General features: G+C 33.5%; 1 protein-coding gene and 1 long non-coding RNA gene across 2 annotated transcripts; one reads left to right on the top strand and one right to left on the bottom strand.

Moving 5' to 3' along the window:
- The first annotated feature begins 7,177 nt into the window (after positions 1 to 7,177).
- On the top strand, positions 7,178 to 15,319 carry LOC141389100 (uncharacterized). Its single transcript, XR_012408986.1, has 2 exons — positions 7,178 to 14,025; positions 14,187 to 15,319. It is a non-coding gene; the product is annotated as an uncharacterized lncRNA (long non-coding RNA).
- On the bottom strand, positions 13,768 to 21,720 carry LOC141389099 (eukaryotic translation initiation factor 3 subunit A-like). Its single transcript, XM_073960150.1, has 3 exons — positions 21,323 to 21,720; positions 20,466 to 21,236; positions 13,768 to 20,400 (listed from the first exon to the last, which is right to left on the bottom strand). Exons 2-3 carry the CDS (start codon positions 20,643 to 20,645, stop codon positions 20,293 to 20,295), a joined length of 288 nt encoding a protein of 95 aa, XP_073816251.1. The 5' UTR covers positions 20,646 to 21,236; positions 21,323 to 21,720; the 3' UTR covers positions 13,768 to 20,292.
- Positions 21,721 to 21,809: the final 89 nt, after the last annotated feature.

Raw genomic sequence — 21,809 nt, 5'->3', positions numbered from 1 at the left:
CCGTGCAGAAGGAATCACATATGGGCGAAAAAAAGTGACAGTTGCTATGCATGAATATGTAAAAAACATACCGTGTAGAAACCCCATTACGTGTTTTTTATAAAATGCTCAAAATTGGTATTGTAAACAAACCCACTTGTTGCTTTTGTGTTTACCAATTTTGATGTTTTAGGAATTCAGGAAAAACAAGGGTTTTATAGATTTTTTGCATTTAAATCTACCTCTTTACTTATACCATGCATTTCTTATTTGTGTAAAAAAAGAATATTAACTTTTGGCCTGTTCCCGTACTTTATCAAGTTGTAAAAGTCGTAAACGATTTTCGTATAAATTTTGTGTACGGGAACGCAAAATGTGTAAAAGTGGTAAAAATTGTAAAAACTTTTTAGTTCTGGAACAGAGCGTGAATTACATTAACACATATCAAGGCATATTTATACAAGGTAGAAGTGACAATCAGCTGTATTCTTACTTTTTTTGTAAAATTAGTTTTCAAAATGTAATAGGGTCTTCTCATGAAATTTGAAATTTCGAATTTTGCTACTTTAAAATACTGCTTTTCATCCTAAACGTGTAATAAAAATGCCCTACGACAGTTCTGAATGCTTTATGTTTACATGTTGATTCAAATGTATTCTATTTTATAGGATTTTCAAAATGTATTTATGTTTTTCCTGAACAAATTTTTGGAACGACCCTATTATTCAATATTTATCTTTGACAATTAATTTTCAATAACAACAATGTTGTTTTTGTAAATTTGTTAGTTGTTGTAATTCATGCATTTACCTTATATGAATATGCCTTGACACATTAACTTTATTACATTAACACAAATTATGAAAATGCTCCATTAAATTTAATCGTAGCTGTGTTTACTCCTCTTTTCTGCATTTTATGACACCGCAACTGATTTTGCTTCATCATCAAAATGGTTTTTCATTTTTCCTCCTGCTCCAGTTCAGATTTCCAAAAAAACTCCAACTCCACTTCAAAAATAATTTGCGTCTCGTGAATTACAGCAATGTTCGTAATAGTGCGGTTACACTACAGTTTTTTGCCGTGTTAACCCACTTTATGAGGATTTATTGCTTAATCTGGTCAAATCTGACCAGATTTGCAATACAAAAATTAAATCCTCTTACGACAGGGTTTATTTTAAATCCGGCACAAATCCACCAAAAATACAGTGTTGTATTCGGTATTTGTGCAAAAAAATCCAACTCTACTCAAAAAGTACCAAAAGTTGCAACTGTTTTTGCAACAGAGTTTGTCGTGTTTTACACGTTTACGACTGGTCGCATGAGATTTTATGGAGTTAATAAATCTAAAGTTATTTGAAAATCATAAAATTATTTATTTTTTTACATTAGACACTTTTTTAACAAAAAGTACGCTTGATACCATGATACAAAAATGTATCCCTGTGTGAAAAATATACCAATATGAGCAAAGAGGGGACCATATCTCATACGATAAATTGTAAAAGTGTAAAACACGACTTTATTAGTTATTTTGTATGTAAACGTAAACAAACATCAGCTGACAGTTTATATCCTCGAAAAGCTAAGTGTAACCAGAAAAGATTAACCCACTGGATCTATTAGACCCAGTGGGTTAACCTTCAATAGTGTAACCGGGGTATAACTTTAGTTTGTATTTCTTTATTTTTTAAACAAATTCTTATAATTTTAGACACACTTTCTTGTGTTCAGAAAAAAGACTGCGACTGTAGGGATCAAAAAATTGGTTTGCTTGGCTAGGGATCTATAAGCGAGTGCTTCTAAAATGTATCGAGCGGAGTGCATTTTTCATAACTCCGTGTGGACTGCATCGAAAGATGTATTGAAATCATAACTCTGCTTTGCACTACTTCCACACTTTTTTGCTGGGATGAAACACGTCGAAACTCTTGTTTGTGTTTTCAAATTTGTTTTTTGTTTTGAAGCAAAAGCAACGGTAAAATTATTACGGAAACTAAAGTTTGGGCGTGTGTGCGAATGAAGCACATTCTTCTTTCGATATACAGAAACAGGCTGTGAGTGTTTTGGAGGTTAAAAGCAACAACGACATACAAACTTCAAAAGAAAAACGGCATCCCTTAAGGCCTAGGCACATAATATACTTTATGTGACGCGTTGCGCGTTGAAAACAACAACCACATGACAAATGTGTAAGTGATGCCGCATTTGTTCTTAAACTTTTCATGTGGTTGTTGTAACGCGTCACTCAACGGACCGTATGTGCAGAACCCTTTAAAGTTTTTATGTGGTTGTGTTAACGCGTCAGTCAATGGAGGCATTTTGCGAGCACTTTAAGCTGAAACCACGTCTAAAGGCCAGAACAGAATCAATCGTCGCTTGCTTTGCTTGCTTTCCAAATGTCAAATTATAAAGGAATGCCAGAGCCTTCTAAAGGGGAACGCAGGCGGATTTGCAAAGAGGGTCTGGCATTCCTTTATAATTTGACATTTGGGGAAGCAAGCGACGATTGATTCTGCTCTGGCCTTAAATTTTGTGTAAAGTTTTGTGTCATTTCTGGTAAGTTTCAATTTTTACAAGCTTCAATTTTTCTTTGTTCTTCTACAAGAAATGATACAAAACTTTACTCAAACCTTGGATGTGTTTTCAGCACCTTGTTTATTACAACATGGCTTTCTCAGCTAAAAAATAAAGGCCTGCATACATAAGCTGACTTGCCTGATTGCCTTGCTTTCCTGCTTCATTTCTGACATAATAAAAATAAAAGAATAAAGAGGGCCGAGCAAATTTCGAACTGTTGCCCTTTTCTTTTATCAGAAGCAAGCAAGGTAAGCAGGCAAAGCAGCTTATGTACTCACCCCTTAAATGCTCTGTTCCAGAACCTGCAAGAAGCTACTATTTTTTACTACGATAATATTTTTTCCTTTATGTTATCGAAGAAAATAGTAAAAATTAGTAGATTCTTGAAGTTCTGGAACAGACCAAAAAATGGCAATAACATAATAATTGCTCTGTTCGAGAACGTGCAAGAAGCTACTAATTTTTACTACGATAAGGCGGTCATCAGACCATCTGCTTTTCACATGTATGTTGTCACCTTGGGTATACTAATATACAGAACAGCTGATAACATACATGTGAAAAAGCAGATGGTCTGATGGCGGCCTAAAGTGGAGTACACACTAACAGTCAAAACTGACAGTCAACGTACTTTTAGGACAATTTTCCGGCAAATAACAACTTTTATTTAGCTAAAAACGTTTGAAATACAATATTTACGGTATTATTTAGAGATTACAAAAGAAATTTTTCAGTTAAGTCCAATTTACATATGCACATTAAATGATTTCGTTTTACGGAATCCTAGAATCAAATGAAGTGCATTTACATCTGTTTTTTTTCGTCATTTGCTTACGCACACAATCGCACATACACACATATACAATAACACAAACACACTCACACAATATATTTATTCAGAAAAATAGGAATTTCAGCACAAATGTGTATCAAATAACTTAAATTAATTCAAAAAACATATTTTTTGCAAGTTGTTTAACCATTTATTTTCACTTTTGTCATCGTTTGAGTATTTTTGTTTTTCTACAACACACACAAACGAACAAAGACATCATAAAACAGTTGCATTTTTGGTAGTTTATGACGAAAAAGCAGGGTTGCGTATAACAGTATGGTGTTTTCGTGCGTTGTTTATAATAAATGACGTAGCTATAGTCATTTATTTTTGTATGGTAAATGACGCAAAATGTTGCCTGTTTTAGCAAATAAATGACGAAACAGCTCTAAATGATGAAAAATTTGCTAATGTAAATTGGACATTAGGCTTTGGTATTCACGAAATAGACCTCGATGACTGTCAGTTTTGCTTGTCAATGTGTACTTTACTTAACATTTTTTCCTTTATGTTATCGGAAAAAATAGTAAAAATTAGTAGATTCTTGCAGTTCTGGAACAGACCAAAAATTATAATGCTTACACATAAGCTCTGTTCCAGAACTAAAAACTTTTTACCATTTTACCACTTTTGCACAGTTTGCGTTCACCTGCAGAAAGTTTGTATTTCTACTTCTTTATGACGACATTTTTCTCTGTAACAAATAAAAAATAAAACACAAATTTTCACCCATTTTAACTTCTCTATAACACACAAACCTCTCTATAACTGCAAACTTCTTTTCATGGAAGTTTACACAATAAATGAGAGACAAAACATATTGATAAACTATACTTTTTATTGAAGTTCTCACAAAAAAGAGAAGCAAACTCTTAAAATAAAAATTGGAAATTTTTTTCAATATTTATTTGTCATCAAACTGACAGAGTGGAGAGTGCTGAGGCATATGGTAACCCATGGTTACCTGATGCCGGTTTGCTTTTAACTTCAAATGAATAATAACAAATTCAACAGGTTTTGTTTATTTTAAATATTGTCAAATATTTAAATTGAAATATTCTATGTATGTATGTCCACATTTTGGTATAGCCCCATATAACGCGAAATTTCGCTTTTAGTAATTTTGAATTTATTAGGCCAATTTGCCCTCGTAATGCTAAGTTTACATTTACGAAATCCCCTCGATTTCAACTGTCAATACCATTGCTTAAACGTCAAATGAAATCCAATGGATTTGAGATGAGATTTCATTTGACCATTGGATTTGAGATGAGATTTCATTTTACGTTTAAGCAATGGAATTGACAGTTGAAATCGAGTGGATTTCGTATATGTAAACCTAGCATAGTTTAGGATTTTATATTTGCAGAGCTTAAAAATCATTTCTACCAAAAATTGTTTATAAAGTCCACGTACGCAGGCCTTTAAGGCCTGGGTAAATAAGCTGCCTCGCCTACTTGCCTTGCTTTCCCACTTCATTTTTGACATAATAAAAATAAAAGAATAAGAAGGCCGAGCAAATTTCGAACTGTTGCCCTTTTCTTTTTTATTCTTTTATCAGAAGCAAACGAGGTAGTCCCGGTCCACACTAGCGTGAATTTCATTAAAAAATTTCATGAAATTAGGTGTTCTTAAATCGAATTCCCCACTACAGCAATTTTATGATTTTACTCTACTATGGATGTCGATCTAGAGACGCATAATTTCATATCAAAATTTCAGTTAAATTACTGTGGTGTGGCCCGGGACGTAAGGGGTAGTTTAAACTATATGTAAATGTCATATGACATGAAATTTTCCATCATTATATCGTCGCTAATATGTGCAATACTGGGGATTTTCCTTACGCCATTTACTTGGTGCGTCCACACGAGCAAAATTGTAATAAAGTTACGTCTCTACATTGCCTGTGTGAGCAGATATGGAATGCTTTTATTTCGTGTCATATGACGTTGATAGATAGTGTAAACTACCTCTAAGCAGGCAAGGCAGCTTCACCCGAATAATTTCATAAGTAAACTCCTAGACCAGCAAGCCAATCAAATAACTTTGGAGAGCATTTAATAAACAAACATCTAACGCAGCTAAAAACGGCAGCTGCCACTACAAATCAGATCCCATGGCAGCGAGTTCTTTCGTAGCGGGTTAACCAGAAACCATAGTGCTTCGGCCAGTGGCTGCCAAACCAGCGTTGCTACGTAGGTTCCTATGTGAAAGATATTTTCATCAGCATTTGAACCCATTCCATCGATCCAATAGAGATAATGTTGGGGTTCTTATTTACACGCTTATATATTTTATTTATCTAAATATATTTAAATCTATATAAGGTTTATTATTTACAATAGGCTTGATGTTGCCGGACATTTGCAATCACGACCAAAGTCTTGAGGTAGAAACACAATGAAATACGCCGCTTTTCACGCTCAGTTTCATGTAAAAGACTAAAGGCCAAGTACTACCTAATTCAAATGAATTAGGCAGCATTTGAATTAGGTAGTACTTGGGCTTTAATCTTTACATGAAACTGAGCGTGAAAAAAGTGGCGTGTTTCATTCTGTTCACACCTTTAAGGCCTCGACACATAAGAAGCATGGCATTCTTGCTGAAGTCATATCTGATAAAAGACTAAAGACCAAGTTCGACCTAATAAAGATTTCAGAATCACATTTGAATTAGGTCGAACTTGGTCTTTAGTCATTTACCAGTAATGACTTAAGCAAGAATGCCATGTTCTTATGTGTCGAGGCCTTTCTCCCTTCTTATCCATAAGCTGAAAACATTTTCATTAAAATTTTCATAGTCTGGCACAAGACTATTCATAAATCAGAACAATGCACTTAACTAGGCGTTTACACTAGACAGTTTGTCTTCAAATACAACTCTGATTTACCAACACATACATACTAGAGTTGTACAATCTAGTTCATTTGAAAGATCTAGTTCAATAGCTCACCTCTTTAAACTGAACTAAGTCAGTAATCTAGTTCATAGTTCACTGTCCAGTTCAATCATTCGGATAAAAATCGTTCACCGGCTCTTAATAGGTCGTTTGATGAAAACGCATACATACACCAAATACAAACAAACAAAAGACTAATATAATTTAACTACTCCATATCAAAAATATAAAATTTACATAGTTTTATTGCATTCTTAAAGAAAGATTAATTAATTTTAGAAAAAACATCCTTCATTTAGGTGACTGGCAAAAAATCTTATGTTGTGTGTGTAGAAATTGTCATTGCGAAAAGGCTTTGTGCGTGTGTGTTTCTTTTTATGTTTTCCCTTTTTTGGTCTGTTCCTTTACTTTTGAAAGTGGTAAAACCGGCAAAAGTAGCAAAAGTTGTAATCTGCTTCCATATGAATTGTATGTTGTCTGAAGTAAAGGAACGCTTTTCGAGTAAAAAGTTGTAAAACTTGAAGATTCTTGCACGTAAAGGAACAGAGCTATTGTCTATCCAAAAAAGCAGATTCATTAGGTAATCGGTTCGACATACAGTTAGTCAACTTAATTATTGCAAAACAAAAATTATTACAAAATTTGAAATAAAACATCATTTTATTGATATAAATAAATATCATTTTTAATATTTTTGTTAACAGTATAATTCTTACAGATGTTTATTAATATAATAAGATAAAAAAGTAGCTAAATTTCACTAAACATTTCCTAAAATTAAAAAATGAAAACAACTCAATTTTTGCACTGTCAACTAAAGAATTGCAAAATTGACAACTTTTCAGTCTTTTACGGTATTTTTCGAAAAGTTGGTTTTAATATTTCGTATACCCACCTTTGGCATCAAAACCAGCTTGTAAACGTATCTGAATTTAATAAATAAGTTTCGTAATGTCATATTTCAATGGTATTTTTGCCATTCTTCTTTATTGCATTTTATTTAGTCCCCCAGGTTAGTGGGCGGCCTTTTCCCGACTTTTTCCTTCAGGTGTTCCCATGAATGGTCGATGGCATGGTATAAGTAAAGAGGTAGATTTAAATGAAAAAAAAATCTATAGAACCCTTGTTTTTCTTGAATTCCTAAAACTTCAAAATAAAAGCAACAAGTGGGTTTGTTTACAATCCATTTTTTGAGCATTTTATAAAAAACGCGAAAAATGAATGAAGAGTTAAGTTTTCTCCACATAATCGAGTTGTGAATATGATAAACTGATTGTTTCAATGCAAATCTCACCAATTTCTTCCATACAAATGGTCTAAAAACAATTTTAAAAATCATTGAATTCGAATGTTTTTAAAATTGTTTGGCATATTATTCAAACACCACACACACATACACAGTTTGTTTATATTGTTTTGAAGTTTTAGGCATACTCGAATGAAAAAATTTAAATTGACATAAAGCTTTGGCTAACCTTTCTTATTAAACCATGGTCGATGGGGTTAATATCTAGACATTGGAACGAGGTGTATATGACTTTGGTACAGTTGTATAACAACCAAGTCCTACATAAATTAGATTTATGCTTAGGGGCGTTGTCTTGGTAGTACTTATATTGCAATTTGTTTGAATTTTCAGGGCCAACAGGCCTACATTTCTTGACGCTTTTGGTTAAATCATGTTTTGAAACATCTAAATAAACTTCCTCTGTCATTGTTTCCTCCAAAATCTGGATGTTACCAACGTCATTGCTTGGTATACAACCCCATACCATAAATGACAGTTTTCCGAACTTTACGGTATGTATTAAATTTTTGTTTTCTATGACTGTAAGGGGTTTTCGCAACACTTTTTGAGACCCATCGTGATAGTACAGCATAATTTTAGTCTCATCAGAAAATATAACGACATGCCGATACTAAAGATGGCGTGAAAAGTTGTCTGTAACAAGTCTGAATAGTTTCTATATATTGTGCTGGGAGGGCAATGGTTTTTACCTAGTCACTCGTGATGAGTGCTTGTTATTATGTAGCACTTTTCTGACTTTTCCATGTGACACACTTACTCCAAAATCATTTTTAATTAAAAAATCAATTTTCTGGTGCTGCTTTGGGCTCTTTCGTCACTTTCTTTAATCATTCTCCTATCAATTTGTGTGATTACTATTTTGGGTCTGCCATGTAACGTCTTTAGTTTGAGCCTGCCTTCTCTCTCGGTGCGGTATATGATGTTGTATATAGTTTTCAGCTTACGAGATGTGATTTTAAGGAATTCTCTTTCGGATTTGCCATTATTATAATTGGAATAGACCAAATGTAGCCTATTTTCCGAAACCGTTTACCTGACTTTCTCTTTTTCTGAATATACTGTCTATCTTACACACACAAAAATTAATTTTTGATCAAAAATTATGGATTTGCATGTCCACATACCATAAAAGTCATAAAAATCCTTAATTGGAAAAAATCGCGGGGAAAATCCCACTATTTTATTGCACGTTCATTCATTTTGCAATTATTTAGTTGACACCACAAAAACCAGGTACCTATCCTTTTTGCCCGTTATTTTTGTTATTTCCTACCGATTTCTGCATTTATTGGCTTGATGTTGTCATTAACAAGTAAATCAACAGATATTTGCAAAAAGCCCAACATTATTGAAAGAATTTCTTGTAGTAATTCCTAATTAAATATCTAAATTTTTAAAAATTCATAATTTGCAATAATATAGTTGACTAACTGTATTGTAATATGTTATGTCTCTATGTTTTTGTAGAAATCTTCATTTTCGGGCAGCTATTCCATGTACCTTGATCCAAACAAATAAACAAACTGATCACATTACGAAGGCATCCCTTAACATAGACGACGCCGTCACTTTATGTATTTGTGAACGACATGTTGAACTAGATTGTGAATCGTTCGTTGATCGTACGGCCACCGACTGATTATAGTTCAGTGAACTATTGAACTATAATGAACTAAATCCACTGATCTAGTTCATACGCTCTTTTCAATGAATCGTTCAATTGAACTAGTTCGTTCATGAACTATACAACTCTAATACATACATTTGTCGTTTGGCTACCAGCTGTCCATCATTCTTTCACAGACAGCCGGGTTAACAAAATTTTGACATTTTTTGTAAAAATCTGTAAGATAATAATTGAAATGTGTTGAAAACAAAAGAACATGAACAAAAATAAAATATGTGAACGGAAAACAAAAGGAAAAGGAAAATGATTTTCATTCATAATTTTACAACTGTTTTTGCAGTTGTCTGGGCGCCTACGTCACAAAGGTAAGTTTTGGGATTTTGACAACCAATACATGAAGTCAACTGTCCTGTCATTTGTAAACGCAGGGTAAAAACAAAGAAACAACATTAGGCATGTTCGATAACCTAAAAGTTTATACAAACTTTTACAAAATGCTGTTTGATAACAAACTAGTTCAGTAAACGAGAAATGAGACGTAGTTGTAAGTACTTTTTGACATACTAATTTCTAGACCAAATTCCGTCACACATTTCAAATTTCAAGGAAATTGGACATTCATAGCGTGTTTAGTGCATAAAATACACGAAATCGGACGAAAATATATATGGGAGCTATATCCAAATCTGAACCGATTTTAATATAGTTTGGCTAATGCTTCGTTTACATTGGGCTTCGTTTCGTGATTTCGTAGGCGTTTCGTGATTTCGCGCGAAATCAAGCAAAATTTATCATGATTTTGCGTACAAAAATGAAATCATCTCATTTCGTGATTTCAGCGAAATCAACATCGAAATCACAGTACACATGATATACAACCTTGCTTTTGCCTAAAAAAGCACCAAAAGTTGCAACACTTTTCACGTATGACAATAAACAAGGTAGATGTGCGAATTGCTGCAACAAAAAATGTTTGTAAACAATGTGAAAAAATATTAAATTACTTTGTTGCAATGCTATTTTTCATGTGTTCCCGTACTTTTTAAATAGTAATTTTAGAAAATGGAGCGAATTGTCAAAAATTGCTTCCCCATACAAATTTCCTAAAAAATACTGGAACGGAAAAATGACGGAAATTGCAAAAACTCCAGCAGAAATGTCAAAATCAGGGTATCAGTTATAATATTAGATACCAATGAACTTATGAACATGCTTGCTGCTAGTTTCTACTAGGCCAAACTTTTATGGCAGAAAACAGGAGAAGAGGGTGTTATTCAGCGCTCTTTTTGTTTAAAGAGAAGTACAAGTCTTGCTAGATTTCGGTGTACGGGAACGCATTTTTAGCACTAAACGGGAAAACTACTGCAAGTACTAATATTTTGCAGGTTCTGAGCTCAACTTTTATCTATCAAAATTTATTATTATGATGTCTCAACGATAAAATCATTATTTATTTGGTACTATACACAATTAATACGATATATTGATAATTTTACGATAATTTTCGAAATAAAGTTGTAAAGTTCTATATTGTCGTATATTTTTTAAGTTTAATTCAATTTACAATAACTTGTTTTGAAAATTATGTTCGATCAGCTGCGCATATGCATCTACCTTGATCATTGTGATATGTTTGAAATCAACAAAAAATAAGTGTAAACACCGGGGTGTATTTCAGGATTTCGTGAAATCCAGTGGATTTTGGAGCGCAAGTGTAAACTTGGCATAATTTATTTCTAGACCAAATTCCGTTAGTCCCAATTTACATTGGGCGAGTTTACTTGCGGCAATTGTCATTTTGTAGGAGAGAGAGGTGAGGCATATGGTAACCCTTTGCCTCTCAGCACCCTCTCTCACCTACAAACTGACAATTGCCGCAAGTAAACTCGCCTAATGTAAAGCTCTGTTCCAGAACTAAAAAGTTTTTACAAGTTTTACCACTTTTACACATTTTGCGTTTCTGTACACAAAATTTATATGAAAATCGTTTACGACTTTTACAACTTTTACGACTTTTACCACTTTATAAAGTACGGGAACAGGCCATAAATTGGGACTTACTTATTTCAAAATTTCTGTAATAGAGTTGTATAGTTCATGAACGAACTAGTTCAATTGAACGATTCATTGAAAAGAGCGTATGAACTAGATCAGTGGATTTAGTTCATTATAGTTCAATAGTTCACTGAACTATAATCAGTCGGTGGCCGTACGATCAACGAACGATTCACAATCTAGTTCAACATGTCGTTCACAAATACATAAAGTGACGGCGTCGTCTATGTTAAGGGATGCCTTCGTATATTAGTCTTTTGTTTGTTTGTATTTGGTGTATGTATGCGTTTTCATCAAACGACCTATTAAGAGCCGGTGAACGATTTTTATCCGAATGATTGAACTGGACAGTGAACTATGAACTAGATTACTGACCTAGTTCAGTTTAAAGAGGTGAGCTATTGAACTAGATCTTTCAAATGAACTAGATTGTACAACTCTATTCTGTAACCGTTCATTAGATATCAGCATACAAAACCTACATTTGTTGGAGGTACCTCCGATCCTGAGGCTATATCTTTTCAGGTCGACGCGAAATTTCTAAAATTAATATAGCCTATTTTACGTTCAGGCGATATTGCAATATACCCTCAAAATTTCTGGACGATCGGTTCAGCGGTTTTCGAGTCCATAAATTACAAAAATTTTTCTATTTTATATATATATAGAAGTCGTGTCATATTATTGTTGTTCTGTGTTTGACACGGTCCTGTACAGACATACAGAGTTGCATGAACATTCATTTCATAAGTGAGACTACCTTTTATCATTCTACCATGGGCATGTCTTTTTCACCAATGAAATTTTCATATCTTGTTTAGAAAATGGAAAATGCTGTATTGAAATATGATTTTCATGACAAAAAGCTCTTTATTTATTCAAACGAATACATGCAATAACTACAATTAATTTATCAGCGAAAAGTTTACGTCAAAAATTGCAATTTGATCACCGCAACAGAGTTTACTTCCTCCGCTTTCCGCAACTGATCTTGTTTCATCTTACAAAATGTTTTTTCTATTATCTTCCCAACACCAGTTGAGATTCCGACATGGACTTCAACTGTACTCCTTTTAGAATTTCTTGTACGTGAATTACCTTTAATTTTATAACAAAATTTTGGAAATTTATAATCTTTTGTTTCGGGAAGAAATGATATCGCTAAGGTACCTAGAGAATAAAATTTAGCGAACGGAGAGGAGAGACTTTTTCAGGAAAATATCATTTATGCGTTATTAATTTATAAAAATTCCTTTTCAAAACTCGTTACTTTTTTCTTTTTGGTTTCTTGTTCCTTTTCGCGTCGACTTTTTATTCAAATTTCGTGAAGCGAGATTTGAATGATTTCATTCTATGTCAGATTTAGAACAGACATGGAGACTTTTATAATACCAAAGAGTGCAGTCCTGAGTGCAGAGTCTGAACGACGTTTCGAGCTAGGTACAACACCAATTGTTTAGAAGTCGTACTTGCCTGATATACGGGAAATGTAAGAAAGCATTATGACGAAAGTTTTAACAACTTTAGTCGTGATTTCGAGTCTTCGACAACATCAAGCATATTGTAAATAAAAAACACCATATAACTGTAAACATATTTAGATAAATAAAAAAAACATATATAAGTGCGTAAATAAAAAACACAAACTTCATCTTGGATCGATGGTATGGGTTCAAATGCCAATGAAAAGATCGGATCTTACACGACTACCTTTGAATTGGCTTAAATGCTGATGAAAAGATAAGATCTTTCACCTCTTCCTTTGAACCAATGCAAAAGATGACATGAAATCACGTCATCAAATAGAACCCCTTCCATCAAATTTTGCTCGATAGTTATTCATTAAACTGCTAAGCATCAACATGTTAATTAATCATAAATCAGAACAAAATAAATGTCATCTTAAAAACCAACAAATAACATTAGCTTTCTTACAGAACTATAAAGTTTTTACTATTTTTACCCGTTCCCGTACACAAAAAAGTTGTAAAATGTTAATTTATCTTTAAACAAAAATTGCACTATGTTTACATTTGCGAAATCCACTCGATTTCAACTGTCAATTCCATTGCTCAAATGTCAAATGAAATCCACTCGATTTCAGATGAGTTTTCATTTGACGTATACGCAAAGGAGTTGACAGTTGAAATCGAGTGGATTTCGTAAATGTAAACATAGTCTTGCGCTGAGATATGCTCTCTTTAAAAACTTTTTACACAAGAAATTTGAGCGTGTAAAAATAGTAACATGGTTGCCGCCTTCTGATTGGCTGGTAGGCCGACTTTGACATTTGTTCCATTTTTTTGACGTTTTTTTTTAAAGTTGTATGTGTATCTCATTTTTCTCAGTTCTCTCTTTTACATCTTTTACCATTAAAAAATTACGGGAACACACATATTGTTTCATGTATCAGAACAATGAACCATAAACAAATCATAACGGCACGTTCTGCAAAAAATAGTACAATTACCAAAACAATTTTTCTTTTTTTTATTTGTTTGTTTATTTATTAAAGACATGTAATATATTTAACTACAAATAAACAAATAGTAATTGGTCTGTTCCTGTACCGCAAGAATCTACTAATCTTTACTATTTCTTCGATATCATAAAAGAAAAATTTTTATCGTAGTAAAAAATAGTAGCTTTTTGCAGGTTCTGGAATAGAGCAAATATAAATTCTTATTACACATTTTATCTTATATCTCAATCGAATATCTCAAGTGTATAGCTTAAGCCCTGTTCCTTTACGCTCAAGAATCTTCAAGTTTTACAACTTTTTACTCGAAAAGCGTTCCTTTACCTCAGACACAATACAATTCATATGGGAGCAGTTTTCAACTTTTACTACTTTTGCCGGTTTTACCATTTTCAGAAATAAAGGAACAGACCATTAGTATATAGATGAACTTTTTCAAGAATTGATAACACATTTATACAATAGGAAGTATTCCTTGATATTATCTTGATATGTGACGGTTAGCATCTCCACGGAGAACGTTAACCCAAAAGAAATAAATGTGTTAGGGCATTCAAAAATATCTTAGTTAATAGCATAGAAACAACATTGTTCGTTATTCGTTAATCAGAACAATGTGTAATACCCAGGTTACACTATTGAAGGTTAACCCACTGGGTTTAATAGATCCAGTGGGTTAATCTTTGCTGGTTACACTTAGCTTTTCGAGGATATAAACTGTCAGCTGATGATTGTTTACGTATACATACAAAATAACTAATAAAGTCGTGTGTTACACTTTTACAATTTCTCGTATGAGATATCGTCCCCTCATTGCTCATATTGGTATATTTTACGCACAGGGATAAAGTTTTGCAGCATGGCATCAAGCGTACTTTTTGTTAAAAAAGTGTCTAATGAAAAAAAAATAATTTTATGATTTCCAAATAACTTTAGATTTATTAACTCCATAAAATCTCATGCGACCAATCGTAAACGTGTAAAACATGACAAACTCTGTTGCAAAAACAGTTGCAACTTTTGGTACTTTTTGAGTAGAGTTGGATTTTTTTTGCATAAATACCGAATACAACACTGTATTTTTGGTGGATTTGTGCCGGATTTAAAATAAACCCAGCCGTGAGAGGATTTAATTGTTGTATGGCAAATCTGGTCAGATTTGACCAGATTAAGCAATAAATCCTCATGAAGTGGGTTAACCCGGCAAAAAGCTGTAGTGTAACCGTGCTATAAACTGCTAAATATCAACATGTTAATTATTTATAAATCAGAACAAAATGAATGTCATCTTAAAAACAAACAAATAACATTCTTAGTTATTGATTAATCAGAAAAATGAACCGATAAACGAATCATGAGGGCACGTTCTGTAAACTGTTACAACAACAATAGTACACAGATCGAGCAATAAAGGTATAAAAAGCTTTAGGATTTCTAGTGGAGCTAGCAAAAAAAATTGTCTTCATAAGGTTACATTGTAAAACAAAAACTTTTTATATATTAGAAATTAATTTTTCTTTTTTCTCTATTGGCAATGAATTGGGAAGAAAATCATCGGAACTTTTGCAACGTCGAACTGGAGACAAGGCTAATAGTGGTAAACGAATTGCATTCAAAGAAGGCATATACCATGGACCAACACCTGTTAGGTACAAAAACACCCGACATTGCTATTGTTGAAGAGTGGTTCCCAAGGAATCAAATTTGATTTTCAGAATCCACACGAAGAAAGCTGGTGGAATTTTTCGCGGAAGGAATCTCCGTTTATCCATACAATGAACCGGATAAAGGTTCATAATTTAACCAAAGAAGGCATATATCATCGACCAACACTTGTTAGGTATAAAGACACCCGACATTGCTATTGTTGAAGAGTGGTTCCCAAGAAATCAAATGGGATTTTCGGAATCCACAAGAAGGAAGCTGGCGGAATTTTTCTCGGAAGGAATCTCCGTTTATCCATACAATGAACAGGAGACAAGACTAATAATGGGGAAAGAATTGCATTCAAAGAAGGCATATACCATGGACCAACACCTGTTAGGTACAAAAACACCCACAAGAAGGAAGCTGGCGCAATTTTTCGCGGAAGGAGTCTCCGTTTATCCATACAATGAACAGGACAAAAGGTTAAAAATATAATCAAAAAAGGCATACATATTGGACCAGGACTTGTTAGGTACAAAGACACCTGACATTGTTATTGTTGAAGAATGGTTCCCAAGGAATCAAATGGGATTTTCAGAAGAAGGATGCTGGCGGAATTTCACGAGTAAAGGGCTGTTTACACCATCTATCAATGTCATATGAGCTGCCATTCCTTTCACCCATTTGACATTCTCTATGTTTGTCAAAATTGACGTCATCCATACAACTTTCAATTTGTGCGTTCATACCTGCAAGTGTTATTTTCGTATGACATAACCTAAAAATACAAAAACAGCTGTTTTTGTCATTATTTACATTTATTGTTGAGTTGCAATTTTGCGCAAATTTTAATTTTGGTTGAAGGAAACTGAATTGGTAGAATTGGTGTTTGGAGTTATAGAGGCATTCATGTTTTTGCCACCAAACAATCATTTCAAAGACTGCTTCTTTCGACCAATCGATCTGAAAATAACATTATAAACGCCATTTATTTACTTTACTGAATATTTAAATATAAATACCTTTCCATTTTCTTTTTTACAAGATTTTGTTTTTCATTTTTTGTTTGAGAATGTCAGAAAACAGCTGATAAATTTATGTTTACATACGAGAATGCCGTATCAAATAGAGCGCTCCCTAAATGAAAAATTTACATATGAGTTGCCAAATCATTTTGATAGATGAAAATTTTCATAGTGGTTACACTATGTGTACAACATTCGCAGGTAGAAAATTTGGCATCTCATACGACATTGATAGATGGTGTAAACAACCCTTAAGGAATCTTCGTTTATCCATACAATGAACAGGAGAAAATGACAATAATTCAATCAAAGAAGGCATATACCATGAACCAACACTTGTTGGGTACAAAGACACCCGATATTGCTATTGTTGAAGAGTGGTTCCCAAGGAATCGAATGGGATATTCAGAATCCACAAGAAGGAAGCTGGCGAAAATTTTGCATGAACGTTACGAAAGAAGGCATATCGTTGATATAATATCACATAAATAGCATGAAGCCGAAAGCATTGGAGTTAATGTTGTAGCCAGTGTCTGCGATGCGGACGCTATACATCAATCTACTTAAAAACAAAGAAACAACATTGTTAATTATTCATTAATCAGAACAATGTGTAAACTGCTAAAATCAACATGTTAATTATTCATAAATCAGAACAAAATTAATGCCATCTTAAAAACAAACAACATTCTTAGTTATTCATTAATCAGAACAATGTACATAAACAAATCATGAGGGCACGTTCTCTAAACTGTTACAACAACAACAGTACACAGATCGAGCAATACAAGGTATAAAAAGCTTTAGCATTTCTAGTGAATCTATAAAAATATATGTTGTCTTAATAACGTTACATTATAGAACAAAATAAACGTTGTATATGTTAGAAATTATTTTTTCTTTTTCTCTATTTGCAATGAATTGCGAAGAAATCAGCGAAACTTTTGCAATGTCGCAAAAGAGATATCGATTCATCCATACAATGAACAGGAGAAAAGGGTAATAATAGTGAAAGCATGCATTCAAAGAAGGCATATACCATTGTTGAAGAGTGGTATCCAAGGAAAGGAATGGGATTTTCAGAATCTACAAGAATGAAGCTGGCAGAATTTTTCTCGTTTATCCATACAATGAACAGGAAAAAAGTGTAATAATTCAATCAAAGAAGGCATATACCATGAACCAACACTTGTTGGGTACAAAGACACCCGACATGTTGAAGAGTGGTTCCCAAGGAATCGAATGGGATTTTCAGAATCCACAAGAAGGAAGCTGGCGAAAATTTTCGCATGAACGTTACGAAAGAAGGCATATCGTTGATATAATATCACATAAATAGAATGAAGCAGAAAGCATTGGAGTTAATGTTGTAGCCAGTGTATGCGATGCGGACGCTATACATCAATCTACTTAAAAACAAAGAAACAACATTGTTCGCTATTCTTTAACCAGAACAATGTGTAAACTGCTAAATATCAACATGTTAATTATTTATAAATCAGAACAAAATTAATGTCATCTTAAAAACAAACATACAACATTCTTAGTTATTCATTAATCAGAACAATGAACCGATAAACGAATCCTGAGGTCTATACAAAGTATAAAAGCTTTAGGATTTCTAGTGGATGTAGCAAAAATAAATGTTGTCTTCATAAGGTTACATTGTAGAACAAAAACTTTTTATATATTAGAAATTAATTTTTCTTTGTTATTGTTGAAGAATGGTTCCCACGGAATCAAATGGTATTTTCATAATCCAGAAGAAGGAAGCTGGCGGAATTTTTCGAGGAAGGGATCTCCTTTTATCCATACAATGTCGAAATTTGTCTCATGAAGAAGGTATATCGTTCATACGATATCAAATATATACCATGCAGCAAAAAGCGTTGGCGTTAATGTTGTAGCCAGTGTCTGCGATGCAAACGCTATGCATCAATCTACTTGAAAACAGAGAAACAACATTGTTCGTTATTCTTTAATCAGAACAATGTGTAAACTGCTAAATATCAACATGATAATTATTCATTAATCAAAACAAAATGAATGTCATCTTAAAAACAAACAACATTCTTAGATACTCATTAATCAGAACAAGAAATCGATAAACAAATCATAACGGTACGTTCTGTAAACTGTTACAACAACAGCACACAGATCGAGCAATACGAGTTATAAAAGCTTTAGGATTTTTAGTGGATCTAACAAAAATAAACGTCGTTTTCATAACGTTATATTATAGTACAAAATAATCTTTGTATATATTAGAAATTCAGGTTGTGATAACAACAAAGATAACGAGAACTTGAAAAATACATATACATTTGTGACAATGACGACAGAATTCCATAGACTACTAACAGTAGGAGGAAATCAAGAGCATAAATAAAATGTAATATGGGATTATAAAATAATTTTGCAAAGAATGAGGTATATTAAAAAACATATTCTTTATGCAACGCTAAAAGCATGGGAAGAATTGCTGGAGTTGCACGGACGTTATAATTTAAATAATTTATCAACTCATACTAAAATCGAAAATTTTTTCATCGAAATAAGAAAAACGCCAACAAACAAACAACATTCTTAGTTACTCATTAATCAGAACAAGAAATCGATAAACAAATCATAAATGCACGTTCTGTAAACTGTTACAGCAACAGCGCACAGATCGAGCAATACGAGTTATAAAAGCTTTAGGATTTCTAGTGGATCTAGCAAAAATAAACGTCGTTTTCATAACGTTATATTATAGTACAAAATAAACTTTGTATATATTAGAAATTCAGGTTGTGATAACAACAAAGATAACGAGAACTTGAAAAATACATATACATTTGTGACAATGACGACAGAATTCCTTAGACTACTAACAGTAGGAGAAAATCAAGAGCATAAATAAAATGTAATAAGAGATTATAAAATAATTTTGCAAAGAATGAGGTATATTAAAAACATATTCTTTATGCAACGCTAAAAGCATGGGAAGAATTGCTGGAGTTGCACGGACATTATAATTTAAATAATTTATCAACTCATACTAAAATCGAAAATTTTTTCATCGAAATAAGAAAAACGCCAACAAACAAACAACATTCTTAGTTACTCATTAATCAGAACAAGAAATCGATAAACAAATCATAAATGCACGTTCTGTAAACTGTTACAGCAACAGCGCACAGATCGAGCAATACGAGTTATAAAAGCTTTAGGATTTCTAGTGGATCTAGCAAAAATAAACGTCGTTTTCATAACGTTATATTATAGTACAAAATAAACTTTGTATATATTAGAAATTCAGGTTGTGATAACAACAAAGATAACGAGAACTTGAAAAATACATATACATTTGTGACAATGACGACAGAATTCCTTAGACTACTAACAGTAGGAGGAAATCAAGAGCATAAATAAAATGTAATAAGGAATTATAAAATAATTTTGCAAAGAATGAGATATATTAAAAAACATATTCTTTATGTCACACTAAAAGCATGGGAAGAATTGCTGGAGTTGCACGGACATTATAATTTAAATAATTTATCAACAAATACTAATATAGAAAATTTTTTCGCCGAAATAAGAAAACGGATAGAAGGTACGCCAACTATGCGTACCATGTCATATGCCAAGGCAAGATTTGATAATTCTCTTGAGTGCACAAATCGAATTGCAGACGCTTATAGATTATATTGATTGTTAAAAATTTATCCCACATATATTTTACCCATAGCAAGAGGATGTTACGATCATTAGAATACTCCAGTTCTAAAACAGCAACGTCAGCCGAAGACTGACTGACTAAGCTGCCTAAGTATGCTTATCAGTCATAAGCAGATAGATATTACGGTACTAGAAGAGACATTCCTTGATTATATGCGAGCTCCACGCACAATTACTTGTACATGAGAGGCTCAATGATGGTTTCCGAGTAGGCATAGTTCCAACACTTAGACGAACCTATAACCAACAATAGACCATTAAACACATATGAACCAACTTAATGTTGTACCAAAATAACTTACCACTTCCTTAAGCAATGAAGCTCCGGTGGGTGGTTGTTGGAGACCCAACAACACAGACAATTGTTGAGCTTTTTCCAAGAGACTCTTATCTGCTTCAATAAAACGATCAAATTCAGGCTTAGCAGATGACAGTGGAATGGACAAGGTTGCAATTAAAACATGGGAGGCCATACGTTGCATAACTTCCCTTGCTAAATTTTTCTTCAATTCACGAGTCAGCTGAAAGCTTCAATTATGCAGGGGCATTGAACAATTGATTGTTGGCCTTAGAGAAAACCATAGTCAACTTTTAATAGTAGTTTGCCATGGTCTTAGGTACGGAAGCCTTCTTCGACAAAGCCATCAAACCTTGAATATCTTCAATGGCCTTGTAAGCTTCTTGCCACAATTCCATTTGAATGGCACAATCCAATTGGTACAATCTTGTTTCCAAACACAGCTGTTGAGTCTCCAATTTGGTAACGGAAACACCAGTAGTTTGATTAGTTCTCTTGAAAATGTCTCCCAAATGCTTGCGCAACTTGTCGCACAAACGACGGAATTCGCTCTTAATTCGTGGTACAAAGCTTCCAGTTCCAAAACAGCCACGACAGCTGAAGACTGGGCCTGAGCTGCCTCAGTATGCTCCTCAGCCATACGCACCATTTGGAACATATTACGGTACTAGAACAAACCTTCCATCTTGAGCTCCACGCACAAGTACTTGTACATGAGGGGCTGAATGATGGTTTCCGAGTAGGCATAGTTCCAAAGTTTATTGCGAAACACCTCCTGCAATGTATCCAAGGCAAGCAAGAAAGAAAAAAAAGTTGTATGAATGTTAAATTGTCATTATTTTCTTGTTATCTCTTTCGCACCACCCCATTATCTCGTCCAATCTCATCTGATTGTACGTGTACTCGTTGCTCGTCAAATCAACGTTCGCATGGATTTTTTTTCGAGTCACTTGCTAGACTTATCATTCGCCCTTTTCAAGGAATTTTCCGGCCATTGGGTGTAACGTGCCATTATTGTTTCATATAATTTCGATGTAGAAGCATTTGAACTTTTAATTAACACAACTTTTTCACACATTCTATGCGATTTAATAGCGGAAGATTATAAAAATCTTCGGCCAAATTGTGTGTGCCGTCGAAATTTTGCGAAATGGGCGAGTGTAATTTCTTTTTGGTTTGCTTGTGGGTTTAAAGTGGTAGTTGTATTCTCTAATTAAAATTTACGTCTTCTCTTTGAGCCGCCCGAAGACAAACTGGTCATTTCTTTTGACGACACGACAAAATCGCCTGGGTTGCAGCTTTTTAGGCACAACACAAGCGTAGTTGTTTATGCAACATTTTAAGGGGA

Source organism: Musca autumnalis, unplaced genomic scaffold, assembly GCF_047663935.1.
Source record: "Musca autumnalis isolate F117 unplaced genomic scaffold, ASM4766393v1 scaffold_1, whole genome shotgun sequence".
Lineage (NCBI taxonomy): Eukaryota > Metazoa > Arthropoda > Insecta > Diptera > Muscidae > Musca > Musca autumnalis.
The sequence above is the reverse complement of the archived record's forward strand: the minus strand, read 5'-3'. Positions and strand labels throughout refer to the sequence as shown.